This window comes from Centroberyx gerrardi, chromosome 10 (genome assembly GCF_048128805.1).
Source record: "Centroberyx gerrardi isolate f3 chromosome 10, fCenGer3.hap1.cur.20231027, whole genome shotgun sequence".
Taxonomy (NCBI): Eukaryota; Metazoa; Chordata; class Actinopteri; order Beryciformes; family Berycidae; genus Centroberyx; species Centroberyx gerrardi.
This window is the reverse complement of record NC_136006.1, coordinates 21,435,776-21,447,983: the sequence shown is the minus strand read 5'-3', so window position 1 is coordinate 21,447,983 and position 12,208 is coordinate 21,435,776. Positions and strand designations below refer to the sequence as shown.

The following is a 12,208-nucleotide window of genomic DNA, read 5'->3' as shown; positions in this document are numbered from 1 at the left end:
AAAGCAGTAGCATCAGAACATACAGAGACAGATAGACGATATGAAAAAGCTTAAGAATAAGAATGAGGGCAGTATGAGAGACACATAACCGGGTCTACAGGGGGCCGCATGTACTGAAGTGTCCGACTTCTACAGAGGGAAGTTAGTTAATTCAGGCTGAATAAATGTGTGGTGATGGATCCAATCTTTGCAATATAGCTTTCACCCATCCAGACCTTTGAGATCAGTTAGTGAGCCTCAGAGTTGAGCTCAGGGAAAGGTGCCGAGGTGCTGAAATGGAACTGGGACCTCCAACCAACTCAGCCTGATCCTGGCTGACAGGATAAAGTTGTCGAGGTGCCGTGCCACTCGGCCCCCTGGGAACTCGCTGCTTACTTATTCATCCCCGACTGACTGCGTGGGAGGAGGCAGGAAAGGCCTTCAACTGCAGCGCTGTCAACTGTCACTCTTCATGTCCCCCCTGTGCTGTTTTCTCCTCACAAGAGGCTGACTCTTAATGGCTGTCCGAAATGTATTTTCTAGCCTTGTCTTTCCTCTCTTGGTTTCTGCCGTTCACCCCTTTGCCACCTCTTTCTCTCTCACTTTGTCCAGTTCTTTTCTCTCTGTTATTGGTTTAGTCACTCAATCAATCATCAATCCACTCACTAGCTCAGCTTTATTCCGCTCAGTGTGGAGATTCCCATGGGCGTGACCCCCTGCCTTCACCCCTAACCTGAAGCTGGATGGTAGAGCAGAGGGGGGGCTGGTGGAGGCCGAGAGGGAGGGCAAGGAGGAGTGGAGGTGGTGGGAGAACACAGCGGGCCTCCCTGTCACATCCAATCATCCTCAACCTCTCTCCCTCCCTGCTCCTCTGCTCCTGTCCGCCTCCTCACTGCCCTCCCTGCTTCTCCTTCTCTGGGTCAGGGAGCAGGTGATGCGTTTGTGTGTGTTGTGTGTGTTCGTGTCCACGCATGCCTTCTCGCTTAGAGCATGCTTGTTTTTGATGGGGCGCCCAGTATGTGGCCCTGTTTCTTGCTAATTGTGTGCTGTTGTTGTTGCCCTGGCCCCATTCTGCAGGCCAGCACAGCCTCGGCCCCAGTGGGCGGTGGACCGGGCCAAACCAGTCCGGTCCAGTCCAGACCGGACCGGGCTGGGCCAAAGGCTTGAGGCAGAAACATGGGAGCCAGTACTGGGGCCAACAGCCATCAAGGCTGGGGGGATTTCACCACACACATCTCCTGCAGTGTGGTTAGAGGGCTGGATGGGTTGGCGGCGAGTCTGAACCTCAGTGAACACAAAATATGAAACAGACGAATGATGACTTCCCTCTTACATTAACCGTCCTCTCTGTTTCACTCTCTGCCTCTCTCTGTTTCTCTTTCTCTGGTGTATTTGTATCTCAGGTCATTACCAGTGTAGGGAAACATGATGCTTAAAACCTCCTCTGTGTGTGTGTGTGTGTGTGTGTGTGTGTGTGTGTGTGTGTGTGTGTGTGTGTGTGGGGCAAGGTGAGAGGACGAGAAGAAAAGAGTGAGCCAGAGTAAGACTGTGCTCTAAATGTCTGTGCTCTAGAGATAATGTATTGACTGACTATTTCCCCCATGAAGCAGCTTTAGTTGGAAAGACAATTAGAAAAACAACTGGACCGAACCATCTTATAAACTCCTTGTGAGAGGAGAGGAGCGAAAAGAGAGAAAGCACAAAGAAAGAAGAGGAAGCACAAGAACAAGGAAGTGGACTCTTGCCTACTCTTTGTGTGTGTGTGTGTGTGTGTGTGTGTGTGTGTGTATGTGATGACTCCGACAGAATGCTAATGTATGATTTCATCCCCCTCCCCATTTCTTTCATTTTATCTGCCATTCTCTGTGATCCCACATTACCACATCAGAGCCGAGAGGTTACATAAACTCTTCCATCTCAATCCGCTGAGAGACCTGGGCTCTACTGAGAAATGTAATACAACACCCTTACCAGTACAAAAACAGAGAAATCGGCTAAGAGAGGAGGTTAATGGCATAGAAAATAATAACCATGACCTTGGGTTTTGATTGGCAGCCAGTGATGATAATGACATCATTGGTTTAGAGGCTACTCATGAATATGCTAATGCATGGTCCCAGGAGGAAGCGCAGCAGCAGCATGCTAACTGACCCAGCACTCACAAGAAAACTCAAATCCAGCTTCAGCAGTAGCGGACAAGCAGCAGCTGACTCTCCATAGTCACTAATGAACTATTGAGCCATTTGGCTTCCTGGTGGCGATTGGAGAACATCCTAGGAGAGGACCCTCCAAACCAAAGCGTCCCATCCGATTCTCTCTGCACTACACCAAACACAAACTACAGCTGATACTACTGGGCTTCAGCATGGAGAAATAAATTGTGGTTAATTAACACAGAAGCAGAAGGAGAAGGGAGGAGAGGGGATACTCTGACTTATAGGAATTTCAACTCTAGATCATCATTAGGCAACCACATCCTGTCCCCTGTAACGTAGATATAAAAGCACAGCAATGACCTCATCACTGTGCGCCAAGGTGGGATGACCAGTGAATATTCATAGCTTTGCTGCTTTGTTAATTAATATTCATTATGTCTGGGCCAGATCCATTTGCCCTCTTGCTACGCCGAAGTCAAGGTCCTCCCAACAATTATCATTACTCATGAGCAGACCAAGGATGATGAGAATATCAAAGCGATCCTGCAGAGGAAGTTTGATCACCGACCATATCACTTGGAATGAAGTATCTGGCATGGCTTCTTGTCTGAGACGCACTTCTCCTGCCCAGGCCTGGTGGCCTACTGCTGCTGCTAATGTAGTAGTGCATCAAAGTGCATCTTACACCCTGACTGGCTTCTCTGTGAGGGATTTTAGGGAAAGCCTGTCAGTTCTGCTGCATTGCCTTCTCTTTGGGGGTGCGTTTGTCTGTGTGTGTGTGTGTATGTGTGTGTGTGTGTGTGTATGTGTGTGTGTTGGAAGCCTGTCGGCGAGCGTCGCAGGTGCTGGCATGTCCAGGTTTCTGCCTAATCCCCATGGGAGCGTAAATAAGCTGCCCCGCTCTGCCTCCTTACATAACTACTCTGCCAGAAACGAGGGAAAGATGAAGGGATGGATACAGAGAGGGGAGGAGTTAGGGAGGGCCATTGATGAAGAAAATGGTGAATGAGGGAAGCCATATAGGAGAATGGGAAGATGAGGAGAAGACAAGGAAGATGGGGGTCAAGGGTGAGAGGAATCTATGGATGTATGGGTACCAACCCCTGCTTCTCCTGAGGTGTAGCTGGTTGAAACACATTTAATTTTCTGTCTTTATCTCTCTCTCACACTCACTCACACACACACACACAATTGCTTTCTTCTCAGGCTACACTTTCCTCTAGCTAGTGTTTGGTATTATATTTCCTTCCCTTTCACTCTCTCTCTCTCTCTCTCTCTCTCTCTCTCTCTCTCTCTCTCTCTCTCTCTCTCTCTCTCTCTCTCTCTCTCTCTCTCTCTCGTTCCTTTTCTTGGTTTTCCATTTTCTGTCCCCTCTCATGTCTGTTCTGTGAAGCCTCTGGGCGGATGCTGGGAAATGTCAGGCATTTAATTGAATTTGTAGCACTGCTGGATCCACTTAGAGTGATCATCGGCAGCATACAGCAGCACACGCACATATATAGAGAGACACACGTCAGAAGGACTGCACTTGTTGAGATATTGGTAGCTACTGTCACATCCACATGCCAGGAGACCCTATTACGATCTGAAGTGGAGTTCCAGTAGTGTGTGTGTTTGATGCGAGAGAGTACATTTAGCTGGGCTGCGATTGTGTCTTCCCCGACTATTCAAGAGGTTTCTCGCCTCTCTCAGCTGCTGTTGCCTAGCAGAAGTGTGCATCACATGCAGCTTAGGACATTGTCAAATTTAGAGTGTGTGTGTGTGTGTGTGTGTGTGTGCTTGCAAGAAAGAAAAGTGTAGAGAAAAAGCGATAAAGAGAGAGTGGTGCAATGTTCAGAGACATTCACTACTCTCCAGCTACCCAGATCTCGCACATACACACACACACACACACACACACACACACTGGTGTGTCAACACATATTGGAGCAGACAAGTGTTAGAGTTGCCACCACAGGAACTCCCCCTGATGCTTGTGCACCATGCTAGGTCTTCTTATGCTTTCCTTCTGTCCCCTTCTGCTTCCCCTGGGATAAAGTTCACTACCCAGCCAATCAGCAGCTGAGGGAGTGAGACAGCTGGGATAATATGCTGAGAGGAGGACAGAAATATAGGAATATTTAGCGGGGGTTATCGCTGTTAGCACAGCACAAAGCGTTTAAAGCACACACACTCTGTCTTAAAAAGATGAACTGGCTCTCATTTTTGCTCTTTCTTTTTCTGCTGTGGCCTTTCTCTGCTCTGCTCTCTCTCTCTCTCTCCCTCCCTCTCTCTCTCTCTCTCGCCCTCTCTCTCTGAGAGAATTAGAGGCAATAAGGATGATTGGAAATACTAGAGTCATAACTTTTTCAGTTTTGCTGCTGATAATCACATTAGAGAAATGACTTGTGTTAACCCATCATCCCATGAACTGAGGACTGCAATCCTGATGCTGTATTAATACTCCTGCTAAGCTCCAGCTCCAACACATACACAGACACACACACATGCTTTGCCCAGCTGGTGAAAGAGACTAGTCATAACAGACTTATGTTATTATGGCCAGGTCATGACCCTTAATGAAGGGGGTAAGGACACACTGCACACATCACACACAGAACTCACCCTGCAGCGCTCGGTGTCCTGTGGTCAGTACAAGCTGCGTGTACGTGACACACCCACTCCGTAGCTACACAAAACACTCCACACACTCACCTTGTAGTGGGTGTGATGTGGGTCAATGTCTGTAAGTCTATAAATGGTCTGCACTGTACTTGTAGAGCACCATAATCCAACATTACACACACATATAATCATTAAACAAGAGAGGGAGAGTAGCCAGGACAGCCGTGTCCCTAATTGCTCATTGTGAATCATTGTCTGCTCTCATTGCCCAGTTGCCCTGCATTAAACACTATCTCTATTGCCGTCTCCACCCTCGGGCCATTTCTCCCTCTCTGTATATCTGCATGCTCTCTCCACATGCACTCTCTCTCCGCGCTCTCTCTTGTTTCTGTATCTTATTCACTCGGGGGCAGCTAGAGCCTTGTATTATCGTTTTGTTTTTTTTGTTTTTTTAATGTTTGCTTTGTCTCTGCTTTGTTCAGTTCATAAACTGCAGACTCTTACTTTTTTTTTTTTACTGCACGCTCCGAGAGCCTGTGTTCTCTGCCTCTGTGTCCCTGTTGTGCCGAGCAGCCCTTGTGTAGGATGTAAACCATCTTCGCTCTGTCTTTGGCGAACCGTCTCGTATCTGAGAGTCAAAAGGCATTACGACAGCTGGGTGAAGGGTGATCGAAGTATCACTCTCAGCTGTTAAACCAGCGTGTGTGTGTGTGTGTGAGCGAGAGAGAAAGAGAGAGAAAAAGAGAGAACACAGCTTATCCAGTCAAAGTTGTCTAAAACCTGACATCTGACTGCTCTTTAACAAATCCCCCTGGATCAAAGCTGTCCACTATTGCTTTTCCTCCCTTTTTTTTTCACTTTTTTTCTCTCACTTCTCTCCCTCTTTCTTGGTCCTTTTTGTGCATCTCCCTGCCCCTCCTTCTCACTTATCTCTCCCTGTCTCTCCTCTCTCTCCTGCCTCGCTCCCCAGGAGGTGTAAACATGTTAATGACGTTCTATTAGCGTCGATTCTCTTTAATGTTTCCTCCAGGCTGGAGTTTCATTATGCCTTCTGATATCATTAAGACTATTACAGTGCCAGGCTTTTCAATTCCTATCCATTTGCCTGATATCAGTCTTATTGTTTACTCCTTCCGCTGGAGAGAGTGAGAGGTGCGATTATTTCTACATTAGCTCTTTTTTATGCATTTTCTCTCTGTTTTATCTCCCTGGGTTTCTCTCAAAACGATTCAGCTCCGTTTCTTCATTCTTTTTTTTTTTTTTTGAAGATGGCATAGTTTAATTGCTTTGTATTGTTTGTGGTGATACTAGCCGGTCATTCATCAAATCACTCGACTGCAACATCAACTGACGCGCTAGAAATAGCAATCTAATCTAATAACTTTGGACCAAACGTGACTGTCATCTCCATGGTGGCTGTTGTCCCAGCTCAGTGGAAAGGCCCGCTGTAAAGCAGCTTAGTGCAGCTCTCTCTGTTGTTTCTGACTGACTGACTGACTGGTTGGTAACCATGTTGGTCAGCTTAATAGCTATGACACAGTCACAGTAGTGTCACGGGTCATGGGCAACACACACACACACACACACACACACACACGCCGCTGAGTCGTCCTCGCCACGGATTTGGCCATTAGGCGTATTCTGAGCGTGAGTGATGCTATGGACGAGTGTGTGTCGTAAAGCTGGTGACATTTACGGAATGAGACGCAGCGTGATTGATGCACTCTGAAGTTGGGAAGGAGTGCAGCCTGCAAATCACCTTTTACTACATACACATACACACACAGACACAGACACACAGGCAGATGCAGATAGATGGCATCCAATGTAGGGCACCGTGTCTTTTTGATGTTGCGATAAATCCCTATTGGTTACCATGAAGCCCCGACATGGAATGCAGGAAACGCTGGTCTCTCTCCCCAAGCCTCTCCCCCGTTGTGTCACCGGGTTAGTTGTAGTATCAGCGGATTAAGGTCCCAGGCCAAGACAACACCTCCTGGCTGGGAGGTCAGCCGGAGGGGAGAGGGGAAAGGTCGGGAGTCGGTGTGGGGTCATTAAGCGCTGACTGCAGCGTGCTGGGCGAGTAAAGGTCACACATGTTTACCTTTCACACTGTGGAGAGAATCCTCTCCGCTCACCTCCACATCTGGTCGACATGTAGACACACAGTTCACACACTTCTACTCTCCGCCGCTGCGGCACGCCACATCACCCCCACACAGACCTGCAAACACACACAGAAATGCAGAAGACTGAACCGCTGTCCCGAGCATATTTCAACTCTCCTCTCTCCTCCCTGGGCCTCACGCCAAGGTTTCAGCGTTGTCCCTAAAGCATTGATACGCCATGGGGGCGTCCCGAACCTCTTCACTTCTGCTCTTTTCCTTTCCTCCCTCACTACCACTCCTTTCCTACCAGGAAAGAAGTTGGAGGAAATGAGGAGAGGAAAGGAGGAAAGCGGAGAAGCAAACAAAGAGAAGCGAGCAGAAACCGGACAAAGTGCTTCCTATTACAGTCACCAAAGCTGACGGCAATTACTGATGAAGTGGCCCTATCACACTCAATTAATCAGACAACCAGTAGCAGGGTTTATTCATGACCGGCCTACTTAAAGTGCCATAGGCCTGGCCAGGCTCGTTCTAATGTGGAATATGAAATACACATTCTACATCAACATCTATTATGGCGTGTATAACATTACCAGGCAATGACAGGCAGTGTCTGCAAATAGTTTTACACATGAACATGGGCGTGAAATATAAAAATACTTTCTGGAAGGAGGATACTCAGCTGCTTCATCTGAGGATTTTAAGCAGCTTCTTCTGTCTCCGTTACTATTGGGACAGTCTCCAAAATGGTGGAGCAAAAATCAATTTCCAGGTCTGGGAAGAAATGGAGGAGATGGAGGAGGAAAAGAGGAGGCATTTTTTTAGACAAACGGGACGTACCCCATTTCTCTCCTGTCTCTCACTCTCACTTTCTCTCTCTTCCTGTCCATGTGTCTCTGCTTCTTTCTGTCTCCCTCTCTACCTCTTCCCCTTTTCTCCCTCTCTTCCTGTTATTTTAGCGAGGGTGGCTAAAGTGCAGGAATCTTCAGAACAGCCTGTGTGCAGCTGACTTCTATTCAGAACTATAATGGCTGACGCTGTGTGCAGCTGAGCCCCATTCAGCGCCAGAATGGCTCCTCCATGTACAGTCGATTTCTTCCAAGACGCCCAGTTCCGCCACTTGAGCCGTCTGCGGTTCAAAGCTGTTTTCTCCCCCCCCTCATCACACACACACACACACACACACACACACACACACACACACCCTCTCGCAGTCTTCCTTCCTCTCCTCTCCACAGAGAGATTTCTAAAGTTAATCTTTCCCACTTTGCGGTATTGCGGGACTGATGTGTGGGGGAGATTGTGCGTCTTAAACCTTTTTTTGATTTACGCTCGCCCAGGCTGCTGTGAATAAGCCCCTCATCTGCTCCAGCACTTAGCTCCTCGCTCAGCACACGCACACACACACACACACACAGAGTTAGGTGCACACAGGCAAATGACGTGATGTGGGGAACTCACTCATCCTGCAGTCTCTTCGTCTGGCTTGCTGATTAGCTATCTGCCTGTAGGTCTGCTTGCCTGCCTCTCTTTTTATCTGTCTCTTTCTATCTATCTGCCGTTGCCTGTCTGTGCTGTTCTCCTTCAGACCTCAGCCAACCTGTTAGTCTTTTTTTGCCCAGCGCTTTCTACGCTGTAAGCACTTATTCAAGGCTCAGTCTTTCTCTTTCACACCGCTGCCCGTCTCCTCTTGCCTCCCTCCTTCTGTCCTCCTTCTCCTCCTCTCTTTGTCCCGGCTCTTCTGGGGCTCCTTGTACATAGTTGTATAGAGTGAGTCCAGGAGCAAGGCCTGACATTTGCTGCGCTGCGAAGGGGGGGGAAGAGGTGAAGCGACAGGACTGTAGCGGCGAGCCAGATAACGGAGGAGACGAGGGCTCGACCGCATTACTAATGAGAGCTCTTTGACCCGTTGTACCTGCGTGAACAAAGTTTTCGGTTGAAACAGATTTCTCTTAGAGTTTGAGTTTAGTTTTAGAGTGCTGCCATCCTGAAGTTGAGGAATTCAGTTTTTGTAAGCTGGTGTTATCTTTCCCTCCACAGACTGAAAGCCTTTAGAAACAGCTACATGAAAGCTATCCATTTTCCCCTCTTCAATCCCCTCTTTCCAGGGATTGTGTACAGCTAGTGCAAAACGCAACATGCAGTATAACTAGTAATCGATTTGTTTCTTTAACAGGGGACTGGTGTTGTAGCTTAGTTTTACTGAAGTCCCGCAGCTAATTAGAGGAAGGCATATGATAATTAGTTTTCACAAGGAGGATGCCATACTTTCTCTGCCCCCCTGCAAATCCCTGCTGCGTGTCACATATTTACATAAGGAATCATGTTGTCTATGGTATGTTCCTCACTGCTCTTGACCCCATGCCTCCCTGCTTGATGTGGATGGATGGATGGATGGATGGATAGATGGATGGATAGATAGATGGGGATGTGCCGGGTTGACGTGGAATTTACTGTCTCCCTGTGTTTTTTTGTTTTATTTTATGTTTTTTCCTGGCTAATTACCGCTCCAGCCAGCCTGTAAAATAAATACCTATCATGTGCCAGCTAACCGAGGAAACCAAGGAATGTTTCCGCTCACTAAGCTGTTGACCCAGTAGCCTGTGCTTCTGTTTGCGTGTGTGTGTGTGTGTGTGTGTGTGTGCTGTGTGTGTGTGTTTGTGTGTTGTGTGTGAGCAGGAGGAGCAGATGCATGCATGCAGCATTGAAACGTTGTGCAGTTCTGGTCAAAGTGACAATTTACTCAGCAATATTGCTCACAGTGTTTATTTCAGTCTGAGTTTGATCTATGTTGCGTGCGAGAGTGTGTGTGTGTGTGTGTGTGTGTGTGTAGCTCTTGCGTCTTTGGGCACCGTGCCGCCGTACCTCACCCTTCTGACGCTAAGCAGCTTTAGTTTGATCACCATCTGTTCAACCAGTCTGTGTTTGTGCACAGAGACTGCCTCACACACCTCACCCACTCTCTCGCTCTCTCTCACACACACACACACACACACACACACACACAGCAGCACTATTTGCGGTTAAACCACAGCCAGTCGGTACTGCGATGTCTGCTGCAGCCAGGGCTGGTGTTTTGTTTAGCTGTGAAATGGTCGCTGTCACATTACCACTGAGCTTGTATTGAGTGTGATGCACTATGGGATGGGTAATTCACAGGGGGCAGCGGGGGGTGTGTGTGTGTATGTGTGTATGGTGGTGGGATGCTGTGTCTGTCTGCTGGTTAAAAGCTGCTCTGCTGGTGAACCCGGCTAACTGCTCTATTTCTCAGTTCACCAACAGTTCAGAGAGAGAGAGAGAGAGAGGCAGAGAAAGACATGGAGAGCTAGAGAGAGATGGGGAGGTGACACAGCAATACACTCTCACTGGGACATCAACGTTTTTACACACTCTCACATGGCCAGTGCAACTCTCACTATGATCTTTGAATATGTGTGTGTGAACTGGGTCATCTTTAGATAAGCGCTGCGCTCCTGAGAGCTGGAGACAGCAGCATTTCCACCTAGCCGACAGACAGCAGATGTGAACTCTGTTTGTGCTGTGTTTAAGCCAACTACAACGTGCATGCACGCACACACACACACACACACACACACACATGCACTATGATTATCCCATGCCCTGATGATCCAGATCATTAAAGCTCTTTATATCACTAGGACATATCCTCAAGGTCCGCGAATAACTGCACGACAGCTTAAGATAAGGGGGTGCTAATGTGTTTGTGTGTGCATGCACATGTATTAATTTGCTTTCACGGTTACAGTTTGTGCCATTCTGTGTGTCTGTCTATTCTTACACAAGATCCATTGCTTTATTTACCCCAGCTTTCTATTTGCACCAGCTCTCTTCCCTCCTCTCTGCTGCTAAACTTCATCTTTTTGTTACACACACACTCACACACACACACACACACCATTCCATAGTTCGCACAGGTCAAGCCCATTACCCCAGTGTTGTTAGTGCAGCAGTAGCCATGGGCTTTATCGAGGTGGTATCCTCCTGCTGTGCTGTGCTGTGCTGTAACCCTGGCCTGTTGGCCTGTTAGTTCTAACTAGCAGCTGCGCGAGAGGTAGGCCTCTATTTACCCATCGACTGAATGGGATAATATACTCTCTCCACAGGAGGGATGATTCAATATGTGAACTGTCCGACCTCAGCGATAAACTGCAGCGCTGGTACATGCTTTGATATGCTGCGTTGTGCTGCGGGGTGAAGGCATAACACACTCTCACTCGCCTTTTTTCTAATCAGAAGGTCTAATCACCCCCTGTGCACTCTGAGTTCCTTTATGCCTCTAGGATTAGCACTTTAACATAACCTTGGAGGAGGAGGAGGAGGAGGGTTAGGAGGAGGAGTAGTAGTAGTAAGAGGAGGGGGAGGAGGAAGAGAAGTAGTAGGAGGAGGAGGAAGAAGAGAAGTAGGAGGAAGAGGAGATGTAGTAGTAGCAGGCGGAGGAGGAACAGTAGTAGTAGTAAGAGGAGGAAGAGTAACAGGAGGAGGAGGGGTAGTAGAGTAGAAGGATTTGGAGTGACGAAGTAAACTTCAGTATTGACTTAACTTCAGTTTCAGGCTTCCTTCTGCCTTTCAAGTTTAAGTAGCGACTTCATTTTCAGGTTCCCCTCTGCTTTTCAAGCGTAACAGTGGTTGAAAGCACTGGTACCATAAGGCACACAATGAATATGATTGTTAATGTGTGTGTTTTCTCTGTGTGTGTGTTGTGCAGGGGTCCCTTCAGCGTGGTGAGGAGATGCATCAACAGAGAGACGGGACAGCAGTTTGCTGTCAAGATCGTGGATGTGGCCCAGTTTACCTCCAGCCCTGGACTCAGCACAGAGGGTAAGAGAACACACACACACACACACACACACACAGAGTTGTTTCCAGTTGCTCATAAATATTACATATTGAAGATTATTTCTTTTTGGCAGTCTTTCATTGACCCCACTCTGTCAAACACTCAAACAGCTTGGTGTGGGGTGATACGGGGGTCAGGTTTGTGTGTGTGTGTGTGTGCGTGTGTGAGGTTGTTTCTTTTTTAACCTATTTTATCCAGGGAAAGTCGACTGAGCGTACTTGCTCTTTTTCCAGCAACAGCCTTCTTTACATTCACACAGTTGCTCACATTCACACTGGGAGCTGCCCAGTTCAACCACAGTCTTCACAGTCTTCCCTTCTGCAGGTGGGAATTAAGACCCTTTGCTCAAGGCCGTCTTCACAGTAATTGTTTACTCATTCACTTTCATTTTCACAACGGTCCTGGGAACCGAACTGGTGAACGTCCGGTCGCAAGCCCACTTCTCTAACTTCCAGGCGGCTGGTTATCCAGAGCGAAGGTGTTTTGTGTCGATAATCCAAAGA

The 12,208-nt window shown here is 47.8% G+C and overlaps 1 protein-coding gene across 7 annotated transcripts in view; it reads left to right on the top strand.

Annotated features, from left to right (window-relative positions):
• The window catches only part of caska (calcium/calmodulin-dependent serine protein kinase a), a 101,982-nt gene that overhangs the window by 26,637 nt on the left and 63,137 nt on the right, over positions 1–12,208 (top strand). For all 7 annotated transcript variants that reach the window (XM_071926398.2, XM_071926394.2, XM_071926392.2 and 4 more), the window contains exon 2: positions 11,574–11,686. In XM_071926398.2, coding sequence (XP_071782499.1) covers positions 11,574–11,686 — 113 coding nt within the window. The remainder of the gene's footprint in view (positions 1–11,573; positions 11,687–12,208) is intronic.